The 24,106-nt window shown below is 42.2% G+C and overlaps 1 protein-coding gene across 14 annotated transcripts; it reads left to right on the top strand.

Annotated features, from left to right (window-relative positions):
* Positions 1-33: 33 nt before the first annotated feature.
* exoc7 (exocyst complex component 7) lies at positions 34-17,847 on the top strand. 14 transcript variants are annotated; one of them, XM_014211510.2, is made up of 22 exons: positions 34-299; positions 669-734; positions 951-1,135; positions 1,596-1,701; positions 1,914-2,136; positions 5,083-5,250; positions 6,473-6,484; positions 10,492-10,584; positions 11,231-11,299; positions 11,806-11,951; positions 12,465-12,617; positions 12,780-12,878; positions 13,079-13,141; positions 13,274-13,340; positions 14,188-14,226; positions 14,744-14,803; positions 15,377-15,497; positions 15,831-15,926; positions 16,084-16,147; positions 16,754-16,795; positions 16,994-17,127; positions 17,364-17,847. In XM_014211510.2, exons 1-22 carry the CDS (start codon positions 240-242, stop codon positions 17,464-17,466), a joined length of 2,169 nt encoding a protein of 722 aa, XP_014066985.1. In that variant the 5' UTR covers positions 34-239; the 3' UTR covers positions 17,467-17,847. The 14 variants fall into 14 exon arrangements, with proteins under 14 accessions (XP_014066985.1, XP_014066992.1, XP_014067031.1 ...); XM_014211517.2 differs by lacking the exon at positions 6,473-6,484; XM_014211556.2 differs by lacking the exon at positions 10,492-10,584 and having other exon boundaries at positions 35-299.
* The last annotated feature ends 6,259 nt before the right edge of the window (positions 17,848-24,106 follow it).

The following is a 24,106-nucleotide window of genomic DNA, read 5'->3' as shown; positions in this document are numbered from 1 at the left end:
GGATCGACAGCGACACCTTGTGGAACATTATTGCAACGTTTTCTTTCACAACAAAGATGGCCGCTGTTCATGACTGATGTGAAGAAGACGGATACGGAAGCGATCCAGTTTTGATTGCCCCGCCCCAGCTGATGAGAATCTGGGGGTCATTGTTATTATTTTGTTGAATAGCTTTTGCTATTATATTTTCAATATTGGTGGCCTTTCTTCTGTATCTACGTTTGCCAAAAACACCCAGGATGATTCCGACCGAGGATGCGTCCGCGAGGAAGAGGGAGATAGAGGAGAAACTAAAGCAGGTCCGTTTCAGGAAATGGGAAGGGAAGGAAATCTCTAGCTAGCTAACTAGCATTATTTACTAGCTAAGAGACATTTGACTTTGGCCACTACATGTTGTCCTCTCTATGGATGTTATAAGTGTAATTTGTTCAAATGAGTTTACAAGTGTACACTACACAGTCATACCAGACTTGACCTGTCGTAACACAGCCACACAGAGGCGTTTCTCTGTGATCAGCGTTCTCAGACCTTTAACGTTACACTAGGAATGGTTGATAAGCAGATGTTCCAACATAACCAAGCTAGGCTTTATTGTAGACATTCCTGTCACTATCCTGCCTCTCGGGCCGCTGTTGTCATAATTCGTTCGTTCCCTCTATGAGTAACAGGAACAGGAAACCCTGTCCTTCATCCGAGAGAATATGGAGAAGAGTGATCAGCTGACTAAAGGAATGGTATGTTGCAGGTTGACACTCTTTTCCCACTCAATACTCCTAGAAATATATTTCATATAGTTGGTGAATACAAAAGTCAATGGTTCCTTTCCAGACAACTATTTTCTGACATTTTCATAATCTGTACTGTACACTTGAAACCTAGGCCTAGTAATTCCACATAAACTGTTATTTTACTGCTGACTCTTTCTGCAACCCACCACTGCTCCCATGCAGGTGTCCATCTTGTCATCGTTTGAGAGTCGTCTGATGCAGCTGGAGAACTCCATCATCCCAGTACACAAGCAGACAGAGAACCTACAGAGGCTTCAGGAGAATGTGGATAAGACCCTGTCCTGCATGGACCATGTCATCAGTTATTACCATGTAGCCAAGGACACCGACAAGATCATCAGAGAGGGGTGAGAGTCAGACAGGGCTCCGGGGACAGACAGACAGACAGACAGACAGACAGACAGACAGAGAGAGAGAGAGAGAGAGAGAGAGAGAGACTGGCATCTATTTAGATAGATGCACACTGTTAAATAAAGGTTAATTAAAATAAATAAAATGTTCACACAGTTTCATTGAGTGTAACGTTTTGACCCAAAAGTCGGCGCAAGGCTATTTTTGCATTATCTCGCTCTACTTAACTATTATCCTATTATCCTTGGATTTAATATTCCATGATATGACAGTCATCATATTTTATTCAGCACTGTCCTATTGCTGTCCTATTGCTTCCTGTGTTGGAGTAGAGAGTACTGTAAGCAGTGCTGTTAACTACTAGCTATTAACTACTAGCTAACAGTCCGGGCAAAATGTCTTAGCTTGGGATAACAGACCAAAGCTGATACCTGGTGCTATGTTTCTATGTTCCAGGCCAACGGGCAGACTAGATGAGTACCTGGCCTGCATTGCCAAGATCCAGAAAGCTGTTGAGTACTTTCAGGACAACAACCCAGATAGCCCTGAGCTCAATACAGTGGTACAGTACTCAAATATCGGTCTCTTTCACTCGCTGTTGTTTTCTTGCTCTCTCTCTTTCTCTCTTCTTTCTCTCTTTCATCCCCCTCTCTCATCCCCTGTCTCTGTCTCTCTCTCTCACTCCCTCTAATCTCATTCCTCACATCCTGTTATCAATAACCATACATTCTCAACATTAAATACTTACCTCACTGTACTTTTTGCTATCTACAGAAAGCACGGTTTGAGAAGGGTAAGGAGCTGCTGGAGGCTGAGTTCCGTGGTCTGCTGACCCGCTACAGTAAGCCTGTTCCTCCCATCTTGATCCTGGATGCCATCACTGTAGATGAGGAGCTGGAGGTTCAGGAGGAGGTGACTCTAGAACACCTCCCTGAGGCCGTGCTACAGGATATCATCTGTATCTCTGGTTGGCTGGTGGAGTACGGACGCAACCAGGGTAGATCACCCACACTTTATACATTGTCACTGAACTCTGTCCCCAGTCATTTCTCCTTTAGCGTAGTCCCTTGGAGTATGGACTCAACCAGGGTACTTGTACTGTACATGAAATGCACTCACTCTTCCATTGATGTCCGTTTCATCGGTTTCTTTTCAAAGGATGCTGATTCTCTTTTATAGTACATAAATCAAATTTTATTTGTCACATGCGCCGAATACAACAGGTGACCTTACAGTGAAATGCTTACTTACAAGGCCTGAACCAATAATGCAGTTTTAAGAAAAATACCGAAAGAAATAAAAGTAACAAATAATGAAAGTGCAGCAGTAAAATAACAATAGCGAGGCTATATACAGGGGGTTCCGGTACAGAGTCATGTGTCGTGTCTTTGGCTATGCTGGATTAAGTGATATGACATGCTAACTTATAAAATTATTTCTCTGTAATTAATATTACCTGATTAAGCTAATCATGTAAATGTAATTAACCAGAAAGTCGGGGCACCACGGAAGAACGTTTATAGAGCTGTTATCTTCCGAATAAACTCTTAAAATACTTTGTAATATTTTACCTCGATAGCAGTCAATATTAACCCTTGTCTTATTTTCAGTCTCATAATGAAAGTTGTAAATTCTTGGCTATCTTCACGAACCCTGGCTAACAAGTTGAATCAGCAATACAAAATTGGGTTTAATTATTTATTTACTAAATACCTAACTAATCACACAGAATTACAAATACACAGAATACAATGATGTCATACAGAAAACGTCCTGGTGGACGGAACCTGTATGAAAGGGGGTTGGGCTTGAATGAAAGAGCGGGAAGATTTAGGAACACAGAAACAGCAGCTATGCTATCGTAAATACATTATCTTATGCATTCTAAATTACCGCCCATTTGGAAAAGGAAAATGCAATAAATATTTACTCTGAGCTGCGCTTCGGTAGATTGGTCGTAGATGCTGGCCGGGTTGGCCAACAGATCTCCCTGTTTTCGGAAGAATGTCAATGGTGGTCCATTGGATACGTGGTGGTATCTTCGTCTGGTTGTTAGACTGGATCCGTCGTCCGTCCTTTCCTAACCCACGTTAGCAGCGGCCGCTGCTAACTCAACGGCTAGGAAGTAGCACTTCTGTAGTGAATAAGCTCAAAGTTCATACCAGTTCATACCAGAGCTCACGCCGAGGTTGGCTTAGTTCTGTACTTGACATGTGTGTCCTTCTAACGTAGAGGCTGCAGACCTCCTGTACTGGAACCAACTGGTTATCTTTTCGTCAAAGGATTATATAGTGGAGAGGGGGAGGGAGGTGTTTCATCGTTTATAACCCCTGTCTCTTCAAAGGGTTGGGCCACTGATCGAGCAGGGCACTTTCCTTATGAAAACCCAAATCTCTCATTCGGAAGCTAAAATTACATTTCATCTCCTAACAAACATTTTCAATATCAAACATTTCAATTGCATAACAATTCCATGTGACTCTGATAACTAGAGGGTGTATACTTTCTCAGATACAGTTTATGTCGTCCTGTCATCAGTCATAATGTCTCAGATGACAACCGAACTGACATACATACTCATTACGTTCCCAAGCATATTTCCAACTGGTTTTATGAACAAAATATTTGGTACCTTTCCCCATTTGTTTGATGTTCCCAGACTCTCTATATTTAACACAGGCTATTCAAGTCCTTCAGTAGATTCAGAGAGGGGAAGTGGTAAAAGGTATTTATGGGGGGGGGGTCATAAACCTTACCCACAGGCCAACGTCATGACACATTTATGGGGGGGGGGGGCAATGCAAATAGTCTGGGTAGCCATTTGATTTGATTATTCAGGAGTCTTATGGCTTTGGGGTAGAAGCTGTTTAGAAGCCTCTTGGACCTAGACTTGGTTCTCCGTTACCGCTTGCCATGCAGCAGCAGAGAGAACAGACTATGACTAGGGTGGCTGGAGTCTTTGACAATTTTTAGGGCCTTCCTCTGACACCGCCTGGTATAGAGGTCCTGGATGGCAGGAAGCTTGGCCCCAGTGATGTACTGGGCCGTACGCACTACCCTCTGTAGTGCCTTGCGGTCGGAGGCTGAGCATTTGCCATACCAGGCAGTGATGCAACCAATCAGGATCCTCTCGATGGTGCAGCTGTAGAACCTTTTGAGGACCCATGACAAATCTTTTCAGTCTCCTGAGTGGGAATAGGTTTTGTCGTGCCCTCTTCAGTACTGTCTTGGTGTGCTTGGACCATGTCAGTTTGTTGGTGATGTGGACACCAAAGAACTTGAAACTCTCAAGCTGCTCCACTACGTGTAGACTTAATACTATTATGTAGATGTTATGTGGATTACGTGTTGAGGAGAGATAACAGGGCAATAGGAGATTGCAGTGCAGGTCACTCAGATGAAGCCAGTGTCAATGAGGAGGATGAGGATTCGGTCAGCCAGCAGGAAGAGCAGTAGCAGGACGGTGGATAGGGTCAGATGAGATCCCTACCAGCATCAACCCATCTCACCCTCAGGAACCGTAAGTGGCAGAAACAGACTAGCTGCCCCTTCTCTCAGGGTTAGTGCTATCCGGGATCCTTGGGACACCCCTACCATAAACCTAACCATACACCTATCTTAACCCTAACCGTTTTCAACTTCAATGGGGTGAGGTCAGAGTTAGGACGTCCCAAGGATACCCTTCAGCACACTACATGATCAGTTGAAAACCTTTTCCTTGCATTGGTGTACTCAGAACCTACCACACCCTTGTCAGTTCCATAATTATGGGTTTTATGGTGGTTGTCGTCCAAACCACTTCTTCTCTACCTCTGCAGACTTCATGATTATGTTCAACAGTTGTACTCAAAACCTGCTCCTAACATAGCTGTAGATTTCATAACCATATTTATGTATGATAGTTGTCCTCTCCTCTTGACCACATCTCCTCTCTGCTCTGCAGACTTTATGAACGTGTACTTCCAGATCCGCTCCAATCAGTTGGACCGCTCCATCAAGGGTCTGAAAGACCACTTCCGGAAGAGTTCTGCCTCTTCTGGCATCCTCTACTCGCCCGCCGTGCAGACCAAACGCAAGGACACGCCCACTAAGAAGGCACCCAAGAGACCAGGTCAGTGCCCTGATGCGGCCTGGTAACGTTACACTCTGCTGTGGCTCCATGACGATTCAACTATAGCTATAGTGTCACTATCACACTCATCCGTATGCTAAAATCATACCCACCACAAACAGGTTCATATCTACCACAAATTCACAGAATGCATTACTTCATCACAGTCACCAAACAGGAATATACACTCTGAGTGTACAAAACATTTTGAACACCTGCTCTTTCCATGAGACTGACCAGGTGAATCCAGGTGAAAGCTATGGTCCCTTATTGATGTCACCTGTTAAATCCACCATAGTAAGTGTAGATGGGGGAGGGGAGACAGGTGAAATAAGGAGTTTTAAGCCTTGAGACAATTGAGACATGGAATGTGTGTGTGCCATTCAGAGGGTGAATGGGCAAGACAAAATATTGAAGTGCCTTTTGAACAGGGTATGGAAGTAGTTTCCAGGCGCTGGTTTAGTGTGTCAAGAACTGCAGCGTTGCTGGGTTTTTCTCTCCTTTAACAGTTTCCCGTGTATTTAAAGAATGGTCCACCACCCAAAGGTCATCTAGCCAACTTGACACAACTGTGGGAAGCAATGGAGTCAACGTGGGCCAGCATCCCTGTGGAACGCTTTTGATACATTGTAGAGTCCATGCCACAACGAATTGAGGCTGTTCTGAGGGCAAAAGGGAGTGCAACTCAATATTAGGAATGTGTTCCTAATGTTTTGTACACTCAGTGTAGATATCAAGATAATCTATTATCATACACTGTAATACAATTTCAGACGGCTCACACACTTAAGAATGTCCCTCTGGTCTGAACATTCTGAATCAGATGATTGGTTATAGTTCCCCCTCTTGCGTAATTCTGTTCTGTTTCAAGTGTCCTCCAAATCACTGAGAGCATGATTCATCATTGTCGTCACGACTACCGAGCTTCTCTAGCATCATCAGCCTTATTAATGGACGACAGTGTCCCTCACCACCCCTTCTATGATTACATCCCAAATGGAACCCTATTCCCTATATAGTACACTGCTTTTGCCCAGGGTCCATAGGTCCCTGGTCAAAAGTAGTGCACTACTGTATGTAAGGAATAGGGTGCCATTTGGGACGTAGGCTATATGTTCCTGTGATTTTGCCTTCTCCTTGTCATGACCCCAACTAACCCCTCTGCTTTCCTCTTGTTTTATAATCCTCATGTGTATTGTGATGATGATGATGGTGATGACAGTCTACATCCCAGGTAAAGAGAAAAGCTTTAGTGTGTCTCTCTCTATCGTCTCGTTACCATCGCTTGCTTCTGTTAACTGGACGCCACATTTCACCACAAACGAGGGTGCCGTAGTCAGTGACCAGAACACCGTGAACTAGAAACATGCCATCTGACGTGGAAAGAGTTATGCTACCGCTCCCCTATTCAGCGTGATTGATAGTTTGTTGTTTTTGTCACTTAGGTTAGTTGGTCACCTCCAGTGGGGTTTCTTGATGTAGTTGGATACAGGAGGAAGAGGCAGACTTGACAGAAGCATCTTGCATGTCTTTATTTTGACCTCCCAGTTTTGCAGTTTCTTTGGTGTTTGCCAGAAGTGTTTGGGTTTTGTGTGTATTGTGACTGCTCTGCAACCAATATAAAAAGTTATAAAGTATTTTAAGGTAGTTTATAGATGGTTTATATTGACCGTCCTGAAAAGATAACATTTTCTCCATCAAAATCAGCGAAATACAGAACATGAACATATTTATACCGCTTGATTTAGAAGTAATTTAACCACATGGCCTGCAAGATTCGATAACTAAATGCTCCTATGCTATAACAATGCATTTGCTACATGGCTTACAGTGAGGGAAAAAAGTATTTAATCCCCTGCTGATTTTGTACGTTGCCCACTGACAAAGAAATGATCAGTCTATAATTTTAGTGGTAGGTTTATTTCAACAGTGAGAGACAGAATAACAACAATAAAAAACAGAAAAACGCATGTCAAAAATGTTATCATTTTACATTTACATTTTAGTCATTTAGCAGACGCTCTTATCCAGAGCGACTTACAGTAGTGAATGCATACATTTCATACATTTCATTTCATGCATTTTTTGTACTGGCCCCCCGTGGGAATCGAACCCACAACCCTGGCGTTGCACACACCATGCTGACGTTGCAAACACCATGCTCTACCAACTGAGCCACAGGGAAGGCATATATAAATTGAATTGCATTTTAATGAGGGAAATAAGTATTTGACCCCTCTGCACAACATGACTTAGTACTTGGTGGAAAAACCCTTGTTGGCAATCACAGAGGTCAGACGTTTCTTGTAGTTGGCCACCAGGTTTGCACACATCTCAGGAGGGATTTTGTCCCACTCCTCTTTGCAGATCTTCTCCAAGTCATTAAGGTTTCGAGGCTGACGTTTGGCAACTTGAACCTTCAGCTCCCTCCACAGATTTTCTATGGGATTAAGGTCTGGAGACTGGCTAGGACACTCCAGGACCTTAATGTGCTTCTTCTTGAGCCACTCCTTTGTTGCCTTGGCCGTGTGTTTTGGGTCGTTGTCATGCTGGAATACCCTTCCTCGACCCATTTTCAATGCCCTGCCTGAGGGAAGGAGGTTCTCACCCAAGATTTGACGGTACATGGCCCAGTCCTTTCATGCGGTGAAGTTGTCCTGTCCCCTTAGCAGAAAAATACCCCCAAAGCATAATGTTTCCACCTCCATGTTTGACAATGGGGATGGTGTTCTGGGGTCATAGGCAGCATTCCTCCTCCTCCAAACACGGCGAGTTGAGTTGATGCCAAAGAGCTCCATTTTGGTCTCATCTGACCACAACACTTTCACCCAGTTGTCCTCTGAATCATTCAGATGTTCATTGGCAAACTTCAGACAGGCATGTATATGTGCTTTCTTGAGCAGGGGGACCTTGCGGGCGCTGCAGGATTTCAGTCCTTCACGGCGTAGTGTGTTACCAATTGTCTTCCTGGTGACTATGGTCCCAGCTGCCTTGAGATCATTGATAAAATCCTTCCGTGTAGTTCTGGGCTGATTCCTCACCGTTCTCATGATCATTGCAACTCCACGAGGTGAGATCTTGCATGGAGCCCAAGGCCGAGGGAGATTGACAGTTCTTTTGTGTTTCTTCCATTTGCGAATAATCGCACCAACTGTTGTCACCTTCTCACCAAGCTGCTTGGCGATGGTCTTGTAGCTCATTCCAGCCTTGTGTAGGTCTACAATCTTGTCCCTGACATCCTTGGAGAGCTCTTTGGTCTTGGCCATGGTGAAGAGTTTGGAATCTGATTGATTGCTTCTGTGGACAGGTGTCTTTTATACAGGTAACAAACTTGAGATTAGGAGCACTCCCTTTAACCTCTATGGGCTAGGTGGGACGCAAGCGTCCCACCCGTGGTGCACTCCATCAACAGCAGGTGCATTTCAAGAGCGGCAAATTTGAATCCAAATAAATGTCAAAATTCAAATTTTTCAAACATACAACTATTTTACACCCTTTGAAAGATAAACATCTCCTTAATCTAACCACGTTTTACGATTTCAAAAAGGTTTTACGGCGAAAGCATACATTTAGAGTATGTTAGGACAGTACATTTACAAGAGTTGTGTGTAATGTTTTGTCAATTCAAAGACAGGGTCACCAAAACCATAAAACCAGCTAAAATGATGCACTAACCTTTTACAATCTCCATCAGATGACACTCCTAGGACATTATGTTAGACAATGCATGCATTTTTAGTTCTATCAAGTTCATATTTATATCCAAAAACAGCGTTTTACTATGGCATTGATGTTGAGGAAATCGTTTCCCTCCAATAACCGGCAGTCAAGTCAGCAACACAAATTAAATAATTAAAATTAGAAAACATTGGTAAAATATTATATTGTCATTTAAAGAATTATATATTTACATCTCTTGAACGCAATCAACTTGCCAGATTTAAAAATAACCTTACTGGGAAATCACACTTTGCAATAATCTGAGCAGGGTTTTGCCTGCCAAATGAGTTCTGTTATACTCACAGACACCATTCAAACAGTTTTAGAAACTTTAGAGTGTTTTCTATCCATATATAATAAGTATATGCATATTCTAGTTACTGGGTAGGATTAGTAACCAGATTAAATCGGGTACATTTTTTTATCCAGCCGTGAAAATACTGCCCCCTAGCCCTAACAGGTTAAGAGTGTGCTCCTAATCTCAGCTCGTTACCTGTATAAAAGACACCTGGGAGCCAGAAATCTTTCTGATTGAGAGGGGGTCAAATACTTATTTCCCTCATTAAAATGCAAATGAATTTATAACATTTTTGACACGCGTTTTTCAGGATTTTTGTTGTTGTTATTCTGTCTCTCATTGTTCAAATAAACCTACCATTAAAATTATAGACTGATCATTTCTTTGTCAGTGGGCAAACGTACAAAATCAGCAGGGGATCAAATACTTTTTTCCCTCACTGTATATTCAATTCTATTATAATTGATCAAAACATTTGCTCAGTAATAGCTTATGTTGCTAGAATTGAAAACATCATAGGCAAAGCATAGGTTGAGGAATAAGGATTGTTTCAGACATTTCTACATAGATATATTTCTGCATCATTATTTCTATTCTGTCTCCCACTTCATTGATATTACTAATAATGCATCACATGCTTACTAACACAAAAACCCAAGTCGTAATCGTGTACTGTTTTACTTGCTCTCTATTTGTTTGCATTAACTCAGGCTTTTGTATGAATCTACACATCTATAAGATGTAAAACATATAACCATGTAACACTTTTACCTACCAATGCTACGTTAATGTTATAACAGTAGTAGTGTGAGTGAATGTCCATAATAACAATGCTGAAATGAATGTATTGTTAATTCTGATGGCTGTTTTGTTTGTGTTTGTATAATGAACCTAACCTTTACATTTTCTTTTTGTGACATTGCTGGTGGAGTGTGCTTCGGCGCACCCGTCATAGTGTGTTTATCTAGCTGTGCTGTAGTTCTACCTTGTAGTTGTATTTCTGTGTTGTGTAGTAGCGGTGCGAGGCCACGGTTCCCATTGCCCCCCATCTCTTCTCACTCATGATTGGTGGTGGTGAAGGGATGTGGTGTTGGTGTATCTTCATCACACTTCCTAGCTCTCTTCCTCTCATCTCTCTTCCCCCGTTCCTACTTCGTTTCTCTATCTTCTTTTCTTCTCTGTGGACCCCTGGATTGTGTCTGTGTGTCACTCTATGGGAGCAGGGACCATTCGCAAGGCTCAGAACCTTCTCAAACAGTACTCTCAGCATGGTCTGGATGGGAAAAAGGGGGGCTCTAACCTCACTCCTTTGGAAGGTAACGCACCCTGGCTTTGTTGTCTTGTCTTCGGTGTCTCTCTCTCTCTCTCTCTCTCTCTCTCTATCACTATACCAGTGTACTGGGGTTACTGGTCTGTTGCTCTTGTCCAGGTTAACTTGTTGTTTTTGTTAAACAACAGACACACAGGAACCTCTACAGAGTCACTGGCTGTTAGACGCTGCAAATAATTTAAGTTATGCTGTTTAATGAATACAAAATATAGTTGTAATTCAAATGTTTCATCTTCAGTGTAAGGTGAATGTTATAACTCCTTTTTAGCTAGCCTGAAATATACCACATTGAAATGTACTATTTGGTAATAGAAGTTTACTTACAACACTTAAAACGTGTTAGAACTGCAGCAGGTCTGAACTGGTGTGACTTCTGGCTTTCAAAGTCATGTAAATTTGGCTCCTGTAAAAGCTATAACATCCACTAACTATCTCAGACACAGGTCAAACAAACGCACAAACCCACTGGTCCCCCTGACCTCACCCTGCCCCCCAACAAGGGTGTTCTCTGCTTTCCCCGCTGGGTGCTTGGTGGTCAGTATATGTTTCTAGGTGAGTCCCAGGCTTACCACTCGGCCTATAGGAGTGAGCCTGGTTCCATCACTATACCCCCCCCTCCCCCCACCCATCAGGTCACGATCATGACCAGCGGGTCAAACACCAGTCAGACGCCCTGACCGACAAGCATGGGGCAGCAGCAGGTGAGTAAGGGGGAAGTTTGCTCCAAAATGTCCAGTATGGGGAACAAGACACCCACCAGTATTCAAGCCCGTAGGATGTGATACCAGGTTCAGCACACATCCATTGACCGCTATGGAAGCCAGTGGATATGTGCTGACAATTAAAAAGTTAGCTATTATTGTTTAAAAAACCTCATCAAATAGTAGTCAGTGGTTCCTTTCAGCTAATATACTGTCATTATATCAATGTGAAGTAAATTCTCCCCTACTGGCATTCTCCATTTTGCTTTTGAAATACAGTGAATATAATTTTTAACAAATACATGCCCAATATTTATCTCCCTTGCGGGAAAAAACACCATTCATGGAAGTAGCACATCAAGTAAGCATGCTGTAAATACACATATCTAAACAGTCATAATTCTCAGTCAGGATTGTTGGTATTATTGCAACCTGCCCAATGCCCCTGGTCCACCAAATCTCCTCTCCACCCTGTCCCCTAACTGACCTCACCGTGTGCCCCTCAGGGAAGGATGATGTCCTGGACATAGAGATCGACTCTTACATCCACTGCATCAGTGCCTTTGTGAAGCTGGCCCAGAGTGAATATGCCCTGCTCACAGAGATCATCCCTGAACACCACCAGAAGAAGACCTTTGACTCCCTCATACAGGTCAGGCCTCAGACAGGCAAACCACAGGCCTTTATGACTCCCTCATATAGGTCAGGCCTCAGACAGCCAAACCACAGACCTTTATCATTTCGGTTGCCTCTTTTTTTCATGTCAGATGTGGACAGTAATATCATAGTTCACTGTATGGTCAGGTCTCAACCAAAGACAGGCAAACAATAGGAATTTCTTACCCAGAAGAAGACTAATATAACATGATTTATGGTCTCCTGAGTTTACTGTGTCTGTGCAAATAACAAGATTGTTTTCAAAGAGAATGTTGTCAAATCAAAGTTTATTGGTCTCATGCACAGGATACAGGGTGTAAATGGAACGGTGAAATACTTACTTGCAAGCTCTCCTCAACTGTACAATACACATGATCAAAAATGTAAAGAAATATATAAGAAAAAGTAGTAAAATAGGAATGTTGACAGAGGCGTGAGGTACCGGCTCTGATATATGTACAGTGAAGCTGACTCCTCGTGTTTCTGTGTCTGATCTCCTGTGTCTTAGGAAGCCCTGGACAACCTGATGCTGGAGGGAGACAACATAGTAGCGGCAGCACGCCGGGCCATCATGAGACACGACTACTCTGCTGTCCTCACCATCTTCCCCATCCTCAGGCACCTGAAACAGACCAAGCCAGACTTTGACTCCACGCTCCAGGTAATGTAACCTACAGGCCTCACTTAAGCAGATGTATGAATTAACAATAAACAATCTGAAATGTAATGCCAAAGCCAATTTTACATTGGAGAAAAAAAGCTTTTTGAATTAAATTGTATTATGATCTAATTTCCCTTTTCCCTTCATGGTATGTATCTACAGGGCACAGCTGCCAGTACCAAGAACAAGCTTCCTACCCTCATCACGTCCATGGAGACTATCGGAGCCAAAGCCCTGGAGGAGTTTGCAGACAGCATCAAGGTAAGAGCAACTACCCTCCACCGATTACTCCTTAGTTCTTTCAACCATATTATGCACAGCTTGAACCCATTAACAAACTATTCATAAACTATTTACAGTATAATATGTATGGACATTTTATTAGGACCAGCATCTCCTAGTGTTCTTGTAAGAGAAAAAATATTGAAGACAAATTTGTCTCTCTCTCTTTTCTATGACAGAATGACCCTGACAAGGAGTACAACATGCCTAAGGATGGAACTGTCCATGAGCTCACCAGCAATGTAAACCAACACCCTCCCTCTTGACATACAGTCTGGAGTTTATATAGTGGCATATGTTGCTGTTAGCCTCTCCATGTCACATACCATCATCCCTTACATTATTCCTCACCCTGGTCTCTCTCTCTTCCCCAGGCCATCCTGTTCCTTCAGCAGCTGCTGGACTTCCAGGAGACAGCCGGAGCTATGCTGGCCTCTCAAGGTAGGGAGGGCTGAGTGGACTGTCCTGTCCAGGCACCCTATTCCCTATAAGGTCCACTACTTTTTACCAGGGCCCATATGGCTCTGTTCAAAAGTAGCGCACTATATAGGGAATAGGGTGCCATTTGGGATGGGCTCCAGGTCTGCTGTTAGTGTCCACCAGCTTCTGTCTGTCCATTGTTTGTCTGTTCTGAAACGGTAGTAGTAGACCATCCCATCTTTGTCGGAGAAGTCCCCATGTATCCACCAACTGATATATGTAATAGAAACTAGACGTCCTCCTTATCTCCAGTTACGTCACATCAGCATTTCTCTCTTCCAGAGTTCTTTCTGGTCCTTCTTCCTCTCCCTGTGTCTGTAACTTCCTCTAATGTGTTGCTGACTTGAACTCATCTCTTCTTCACCTCTTCCTCGCCATCGCTGCTGCACTGCCTTTCTCTGCCTCTAGAGGGAGCCCCTAAACACTCCATATACTGTACTATGGACAGGCTGTTCCCTTTCTAGGGACTATCTGGGTAACCATTTCTAACCTCAATGGCCACACATATCAGCATTTGAACCCTTTGAGAGGGTAAGATATGGACCGTCATAACAAGACCAATCATACTAGCAATAAGGATGAAAAGGGGCCCCCACTGTCCGGGTTTGTCCCTCCTGCATCCTGGTACCGTGACCCTATACCCTCACCCCATGCCCCTTTCCCATAAACCACCATACTCTACCTATCGCTGTCTGGCTGTTAACAGTACTTTGCTTACTCTGCACTAACATATCTTTTCTAACCTTTTGCACTTTGCTTCTCTCATCTTTTCTGTCTCTCTCTTTTTTGCCTTGCCTCTGCCCTAAAGTACTGGGGGACACGTACAATATCCCTTTAGACCCCCGAGGTAAGCCAACACAAGACAGGTTTCACAGGTGCTTCACTACCAGAGGAGTAGGAAAGGACAGAGCCATTAATACGTTTCTGACTTTATGAATGGTCTCAGGTTTTTATCAACATGTTGTTTAGGATTTAGTTAATGGATGAGTAATGTTACACAAAAGCCATTAACAGAAATACATCGATAGTAAGTATGGGTAGTAGTATTGCATCCTTATATGATTGTGAAGACTGTGGAACATGGATCATGCTACTGAGGTGCTTACAGTATTATGGAAATTGCGTTTTTCCAGCAAGTCACACTCTCCCATATATTTTACATTTCAATTTTAATTGAGCTTTCGCCTCTAATGAATTAAGTTATTTGAACAGGAAGAAAAATGACTATAATTGAAATCCCAAAAGAGATCATGGGAGATGATATGATATTATATCCCAGTTGAGGGATTAGCAGTGACACAGTGGATTATGTAACTCAACGGTTATAGATAGATCTTATGTTAACACTGTTTTACAATCTGCAGAGACCAGTTCGTCAGCCAGCAGCTCTGAGTTCAGTAGGAGACTTCTCAGCACCTACATATGTAAGTTTAGGAAGTGAAGATGTGCATGTTAAAACGTTGCATGTTATAAAGAAAATCAAGAGCTTAATTAAAGGTAGACTCAGCGTTTTAACGTTGCCACGAGCAGCAATGCTGATATTGCGATTAATGCGATGCAAGATTTTGCTGTCACACAGAGTATCTCCGCATGTGCAAAGGTTCGCGTCACGCTGTTACAGGGTGGTTGCTACAGGACCAAAACAGCGGAGAAGTTTAACCTTCACCCTTCAATGCTCATAGTTGTTGCGAAATGAACTGCTGCTGTTTACATTGCGTCTACGTCGTCTCGCTGAGTCTACCTTTAAGTAAAGAAACATGCTGTATGTAATCAATTTGTACAGTAGCTATATAAAGGACAGCGCTTTGAAATGTTTTGGTCACATTATTTAACTTTTCTCCAACACAAACGTCCCCTCAATGACAATAAAGTTGATCCTATATATCTTATATCTCCATAACTAGATTATTTAAAATGTGCAAACAGTTGGAACCAACCAAGCACAGTTTACGAATGTCCTTGGTGCTGATTCTGAATCTGGTTTTCTTCTCTCTCAGGTAAAGTGTTGGGGAACTTGCAGCTGAATCTTCTCAGTAAATCCAAGGTGTACGAGGACTCTGCTCTGAGTGCCATCTTCCTCCACAACAACTACAACTACATCCTCAAGTCCCTGGAGAAGTAGGCCCCGATATCCCCTTATTATCCCACCAACGTGCCAGCACGACCTCACACACAAACCATTTCAATTGATATATTTCGAAACTACTAGTACCCCTATTGATATCAGCTACTCAAACATATATATAGCCTACAGTAAACATTAATCAACAAACACTTTGCCACGGAGCCAAACACCTTTTCTAACGCAAATGCTCAGGCAGAGAATTGATATACCATAAAGCAAGAATATACTTAGTCAAAGTCACATGTTATTTTAACCATATTACCCTGTGTGTCCGTGTGTGTGTGTGTGTGTGTGTGTGTCCATGTGTGTGTCCGTCCCTCCCTCAGGTCTGAACTGATCCAGTTGGTGACAGTGACTCAGAAGAAGGCTGAGAGTTCATACAGAGAGCTGATAGAACAGCAGATACAGATATACCAGCGCAGGTAAATACATAATGGGCTGAAGGGCATCTGGGTACGCTCTCATTTAGATGTAGCTACAGCATGTTTCTGAATCACTAGCTAGTACCTGCACTACGTTAACTATCTCCTGTGATCTTAGATAACATGCTGTTCTGTTGTTTGTCTTGCTTTTCTTTAGCTGGTACAAGGTCACAGAGCATATTACGGACCGGAACATGCCTGCCTTCCAACCAGGAACCAAGGTGAGACTGTTTACTTGATATGCGTATGTACACTGAGTGTACAAAACATGAACAGCTGCTCTTTCCATGATAGACTGAATCCAGGTGAAAGCTACGATTGCCCTTATTGATGTTACTTGTTAAATCCACTTCGATCAGTGTAGATGAAGGGGAGGATAGAGGCTAAAGAATGATTTTTAAGCCTTAAAACAATTGAGACATGGATTGTGTATGTGTGCCATTCACAGGGGTATGGTAGTAGCTGCCAGGCACACCGGTTTGTTTCAAGAACTGAAACACTGCTGGGTTTTTCCACGCTCAACCGTTTCCCATGTGTATCAAGAATGGTCCACCACCCAAAGGACATCCAGCCAACTTGACACAACTCTGGGAAGCATTGGAGTCAACATGGGCCAGCATTCCTGTGGAATGCTTTTGACACCTTGTAGAATCCATGCCCCGACGAATTGAAGCTGTTTTGAAGACAACTCAATATTAGGAAGGATGTACACTCGGTGTATATACAAAGCATACAGCCTTGTTTGCGATAATTAGCTTGCTGTGCACATTTGCTATTTTATCTGTACATGTGAAGTAAATGGCCTTCCATATGTTCCCTCTCATCAGCTGAAAGACAAAGAGCGTCAGGTGATCAAAGACAAGTTTAAGGTAAGATAACCAACAGCATGCAGGTAACACAAAACACATTCAATCCCTACCAAGGATATACTGAGGATTCAAGAGTGATGAATTGGATACTTTTTAAATGTGCCAACATATCAGTTAAAATGTCTTCAATTTAATCTCTAGCTCCATGAACGTATGGTTTAAACGTATGCTTATGGACTGATCCCTTGCTCTCTGTAGGGATTCAACGATGGTCTGGAGGAGCTGTGTAAGATCCAGAAGGTGTGGGCCATCCCAGACAAGGAGCAGAGAGACGCCATCCGCCACGCCCAGAGGAGAGTGGTGTCGGAGGCCTACAGGGCCTTCCTACAGAGGTGAGTCTTAAGCACCACCACTACTGTGACATCGGTGTTATTCCTCCTCTCTCTCACATATTGTAAAGGATGGTAACCATTGTAACTTGTAGGAAATGCATTTATTTTCTGGGGTCATCTTCTGTTAGTCAGAACCTCGCTAAAAGGGTTTCCTTTCTCTACGCAGCTCAGTTAGGAAGGACGGCTGTAAGTTTACACAAAACATTGTTACTCATGAATGTTGAATTCCTTCATAGATACGCCAACATTTCGTTCACCAAAAATCCTGAGAAATACCACAAGTATCGTCCAGAGCAGGTGGAGGAGATGATCGAGAGGCTTTTTGATACCTCAGCCTAAGCCACGCCCATTGACCACACCCGCAAAGTAACCATACCCCCAACCCTCATAACACTCAGCTCAACCTCTTGGGTCCCCTACGCCTAGGGCCTGTTCAGGAGGATGTAACGTTCACATAGAAATGCATTGTGTAGAACAGATATGATTGTCAGATAAAATAGGGAATTGTGTCACCTCTATTCATTCTATTTATATCTGCAACATTTGGAAAGTTTTACTGAATAAACCCCAGAGTTCCTGCCTCCCCTGAGACACCCATTGCCATATGGGTGTCTCATACTTTATGCTCTTTTTTTATATAGTAATGTATTTATATGTAATTTACTTGTTCTCCAATCAATGAGCATCTGAATCTAATAAAGCAAAGTCTGTGATTTGCGATGATGCTGTTATTGTTTTGTTGGTGGTGGGTAATGCAATTGCATAATAGAACAGTAGCTACATATAATTGTCCAGTCAGTGTGTTATGTACTAACAACTAATCTAATTTAAATGTTATCAGATGTTAATAGAATAGAATTACCAGTTGTCAATTATTGTTGTCCCATTGTCATTTATTCCAAATTATGGTTATTCTGGTGAAACTATTAGTTTCATCTTTGAAACCATTTGTTTCAAGGTATTAGCTTAATCTAGAATAGATGTTAAGATTGGATGAATACAGCAATAATTCATGACAAGGATTGTGTGGCCGGATCTGTACATTTTATAAGATACTACCTTCCGACCACACTAAATCCTGAAATCATCAAAATACTAATAATGTCGAGAGTTAGCTAATGTTTGGATTTGAGTCGACAGACACATCAGTTGTAGAGGACCTTGGAGATGGGCATTGGAGAGAGAGATGCAATAGGAAGGTAGAGTAGTAGGATTATTGCTGGAAATGTAGAAACAATAGGAAGGTAGAGGAGTAGGACTATTGTTGGACACTTGGCCTTATTATTCAGCTCCTCTACATTAATACTAATACCCAGCATTGTTTGCAAGTGTTTCTATTTACATTTTAGTCATATATTCAGAGCGACATACAATTAGTGCATTCATCTTAAGATAGCTAGGTAAGAGAACACAACACAATCGTATCAAGTACATTTCCCTCAGCAAAGAATTTATCAGCAAAGTCAGTGTTAGTGGGAAAAGGGCTTGTTAATTTTTTTTCTGTCAGTTCTTGAGGAGTTTGTGACAGCTGAGTAGGCGATATCAATGGACAGTTCAAGAGGCCAAGGTCTAATAGATTCCCTAATGAATGATAGAACAGAGAGAGGTTGGATATACAGTGCATTCGGGAAGTATTCAGACTAGAGGTTGACCGATTAATCGGAATGGCCGATTAATTAGGGCCGATTTCAAGGTTTCATAATAATCGGTAATCTGCATTTTTGGACACTGATTATGGCCGATTACATTGCACTCCACGAGGAGACTGCGTGGCAGGCTGACTACCTGTTACGCGAGTGCAGCAAGGTGCTAGCTAGCATTAAACTTATCTTATAAAAAAAACAATCGATCTTAACATAATCACTAGTTAGCTACACATGGTTGATGATATTACTAGTTTATCTAGCTTGTCCTGCGTTGCATATAATCGATGCGGTGCCTGTTCATTTATCATTGAATCACAGCCTACTTCGCCAAACGGGGGATTTAACAAGCGTATTTGCGAAAAAAGCACTGTTGTTGAACCAATGTGTACCTAACCATAAACATCAATGCCTTTCTTAAAATCAATACACAAGTATATATTTTAAAACCTGCATATTTAGTTAATATTGTCTGCTAACATGAATTTCTTTTAACTAGGGAAATTGTGTCACTTCTCTTGCGTTCTGTGCAAGCAGAACGCAAGAGTATGCAGCAGTTTGGGCCGCCTGGCTCGTTGCGAACTGTGTGAAGACCATTTCTTCCTAACAAAGACTGTAATTAATTTGCCAGAATTTTACATAATTATGACATAACATTGAAGGTTGTGCAATGTAACAGCAATATTTAGACTTATGGATGCCACCGTTAGATAAAATACGGAACGGTTCCGTATTTCACTGAAAGAATAAAAGTTTTGTTTTCGAAATGATAGTTTCCGAATTTGACCATATTAATGACCTAAGGCTTGTATTTCTGTGTTATTATATTATAATTAAGTCTATAATTTGATAGAGCAGTCTGACTGAGCGGTGGTAGGCAGCAGCAAGCTCGTAAGCATTCACTCAAAAAGCACTTTACTGCGTTTGCCAGCAGCTCTTCGCTGTGCCTCAAGCATTGCGCTGTTTATTACTTCAAGCCTATCAACTCCCGAGATCAGGCTGTCAATACTAAAGTACCTATTAGAACATCCAATAGTCAAAGGTATATGAAATGCAAATGGTATAGAGAGAAATAGTCCTATAATAACTACAACCTAAAACTTCTTACCTGGGACTATTGAAGACTCATGTTAAAAGGAACCACCAGCTTTCATATGTTCTCATGTTCTGAGCAAGGAACTTAAACAATAGCTTTTTTACATGGCACCTATTGCACTTTTACTTTCTTGTCCAACACTTTGTTTTTACATTATTTAAACCAAATTGAACATGTTTCATTATTTATTTGAGGCTAAATTGATTTTATTGATGTATTATATTAAGTTAATATAAGTGTTCATTCAGTATTGTTGTAATTGTCATTATTACAAATAAATAAAAAAATAAAACATTCAGCTTTTTTTGGCCCTCCAATAATCGGTATCGGCGTTGAAAAATCAGAATCGGTCAACCTCTAATTTCCAAAGCCACTCCTGCGTTGTCTTGGCTGTGTGCTTAGGGTCGTTGTCCTGTTGGAAGGTAAACCTTCGCCCCAGTCTGAGGTCCTGAGCACTCTAGAGCATGTTTTCATCAAGGACCTCTCTGTACTTTAATTAATCTTTCCCTCAATCCTGATTAGACTTCCGGTCCCTGTTGCTGAAAAACATCCCCACAGCATGATGCTGCCACCAACATGCTTCACCGTAGGGATGGTGCCAGGTTTCCTCCAGACGTGACGCTTGGCATTCAGGCCCAAGTGTTCAATCTTGGTTTCATCAGACCAGAGAATATTGTTTCTCATGGTCTGAGTCCTTTTGGTGCCTTATGGCAAACTCCTAGTGGGCTGTCATATGACTTTTACTGAGGAGTGGCTTCCGTCTGGCCACTCTACCATTTAAGCTACAAGAGTATTAGTGAGGTCAGGCACTAATGTTGTGCGTTTAGGCCTGGCTCGCAGCAGCGCTCCAATTTATCCCAAAGGCCTTCCCCAAACTGTTGCCACAAAGTTGAAGGCACAGAATCGTCTAGAATGTCATTGTATGCTGCAGCGTTAAGATTTCCCTTCACTGGAACTAAGGGGCCTAGCACGAACCCTGAAAACAGCTCCAGACAATTATTCCTCCTCCACCAACCTTTACAGTTTGCACTATGCATTCGGGCAGGTAGCGTTCTCCTGGCATCCGCCAAACCCAGATCCGTCCATCAGATTCATCATTCCAGAGAAGGCGTTTGCGCTCCAGAGTCCAATGGTGGCGAGCTTTACACCCCTCCAGTCGATGCTTGGCATTGTGCACAGTGATCTTAGGCTTGTGTGTGGCTGCTATGCCATGGAAACACATTTCTTGAAGCTCCCGACAAACAGTTGTTGTGCTGACGTTGCTTATTTAACCGATGTGAAATGGCTAGTTAGTTAGCGGTGGTGCGCGCTAATAGCGTTTCAATCAGTGACGTCACTCGCTCTGAGACCTGAAGTGGTTGTTCCCCTTGCGTTGCAAGAGCCGCGGCTTTTGTGGAGCGATGGGTGACGATGCTTCGTGGGTGTCAGTTGTTGATGTGTGCAAGGGTCCCTGGTTCGAGCCCAGGTTGGGGCGAAGAGAGGGACGGAACCTACACTGTTACACTTAAAGAGGCAGTTTGGAACTCGGTAGTGAGTGTTGCAACCAAGGATAGATATTTTTTGCGCAATACGTGCTTCAGCATTCGGCGGTCCCGTTCTGTGAGATTGTGGGGCCTACCACTTCGCGGCTGAGCCACTGTTGCTCCTAGATGTTTCCACTTCACAATAACAGCACTTACAGTTGACCGGGGCAGCTCTATCAGGGGCAGAAATTTGACAAACTGACTTGTTGGAAAGGTGTCATCCTATGGCGGTACCACGTTGAAAGTCACTGAGCTCTTCAGTAAGGCCATTCTACTGCCAATGTTTGTCTATGGAGATTGCATGGCGGTGTGCTCGATTTTATACACCTGTCAGCAATGGGTGTGAATGAAATAGCCAAATCCACTCATTTGAAGGAGTGTCCACATACATTTGTGTATATATAGTGTAGAAATGTAGAGGTGGCAGCACAGCATAAAGGACTCAACCTATCTTGGGTGTTCTTGTCACTGCTCTCCCACTAGGCATTTGGTCCTGTCCGGACCGGCTGTCTTTATTATTATAATTTTTTTTGGTGCCATGTCATAGACGTCTATATTTGGTTCACATTTGGTCCGGTCCGGACCGGCCTTGATTTGACCCCAAAATATTATGTCTATGATTGGTTCAGATTTGGTCCGTTCTTGACTGGGCATGATTTGGCCAAAATATAGACGTCAAAATTGGGCCAGAAGGGTGTATGCCTTTCACGCCATGACCCGGGTTTGTTGTTCGTCACATTGGTGTCAGAAATGTGATGGCAGCCAGGACCGTGAAACATCATGGCTGTTAGCCAAAGCAATATGGTGGAATTTCCTTCTACTAGCCCAGAATTCCACTGATCCTGCTTTTAGATTTGTGGGAAGTACTTTAGTGAACGAGTATAGGCCTACACTACCCACTAAGCATTTACTGACGGTGACGTCTTATTTTGGTCAGGATGTCTTTTTTGGATTTTCTTTTGGTGCATTCCGGACCGGCCTTGATTTCCTCGCCAATCGCACACACACACTAGCTGAATATGCAGAGCTAGCGCGCAAATATTAACTATTAAGCTAGCTAGTACCTATTCCATTTATGTGGCCTCGTCAAAGATCGAATCTTTGCTATCGTCAATTTATTCCAAGATCAGCATGCAGATGATGTAAGTTAGTGCTTCAAAGTCCCTGTGATAAGGTTAGCGATAAACTGGAGTCCAAACTGAACAGAACTACACTCTCTTCTACTATTGTCTTAAATATATTTAATGGTCTCGTTGCAAAAGCTAAATTGTCGCAAGGGAACTTTTATTTATTTATTTTATTTCACCTTTATTTAACCCGGGTAGCAAAGATTATAGCAAACACCACTGAAACTGAATTGGTGCTCGCTAGCTTTGCAAATTCAGCTATTGTTGGAAGCCAGCCAATATGAAACAAACTATTTAAATTACAAAAGGTTGCAGCATATGTTGTGTAAATGGTGAACTCATACAGCTGTCAACTCTTGTCATTTTAATCCGTTTCACATTTGCTAGCTACCTTTTAGATTGAATTCCAAATAGAATGATAAAAGATAAGATGATAGAAGCCCATCTCCTACTGTAAATAACCTACACACTGTGTGTGTGTGTAGCCAGCCAGCCAGGTAGAAAAATGGCAGAAAAATAAAAGACGGACATCAGAGTATTTTTCAGTACACCAAAACGCAAAGTAAGAACCCTAGTAGCCTAATATCTCAAAGACTAGTTGATAAAATGTTCATAAGAAAGAAATGAAATTCTAATGGAAATGTTTCACAATGATGTCATTAGGCAGAGCAGGCAACAGATGGCACACAGACAGCAGAGTTGGGGACAGATATGCAGGGACAGACTGGCAGAGACAGGGAGTCTCAGGTAAGTTTGTTGAGTCTTTGTTTGGCAACATTATGAAAGGTTCTCAATTTTTTTAACTTGTAAAATAGGAACATAATTGGAAAATGCCATGGATACCCCCACTCTCAACTTAAACTGGTGACTGAACTAAGATTTGTTAAAGGCAATGGTATTGCTGTTGTGATTAGTTGTGTAGTTTTGGGTACCGGTAGTTAGGAGTACGGCAAACACCTTATTTCTTTGGTTCCTCAATATACATTTACCATATTACAATGTAGGCTATGTGTTACTGCACTACTTTTGGTGTCCCCCTCAGGAATTGCTCTTGAGAAAATTTCATGTAATTGTCCCCTCCAAAGTTGATATCAGATTTTTGCCCCGGCACAGTACAGTAAAGAAAATTAAAGTATAGTGACTGTATTGTACCCTACTTTACTCTAATGTTCTCTACTCTACTGAACTAAACTCTACTGTACTATATTCTACTTTTCTTTACTGTACTGTGTACTGTAATACTATACTCTACTGAATTAAACTATACTAAATTAAACTCTACTGTACCATGCTGTACTGTACAGTAAAAAAAATGTAAGTATAGTGACTGTATTGTACCCTACTTTACTCTAATGTACTCTACTCTACTGAACTAAACTCTACTGTACTATACTCTACTTTTCTTTACTGTACTGTAATACTGTACTCTGAATTAAACTCTACTGAATTAAACTCTACTGTACTATACTCTACTTTTCTTTACTGTACTGTAATACTGTACTCTGAATTAAACTCTACTGAATTAAACTCTACTGTACTGTACCATGCTGTACTCCACTGTACTCTACTGAATTTAACTCTACTGTACCA

This window comes from Salmo salar, chromosome ssa01, assembly GCF_905237065.1.
Source record: "Salmo salar chromosome ssa01, Ssal_v3.1, whole genome shotgun sequence".
Taxonomy (NCBI): Eukaryota; Metazoa; Chordata; class Actinopteri; order Salmoniformes; family Salmonidae; genus Salmo; species Salmo salar.
Note: the sequence above shows the minus strand (reverse complement) of the source record. Positions and strands in the feature narration are given on the sequence as shown.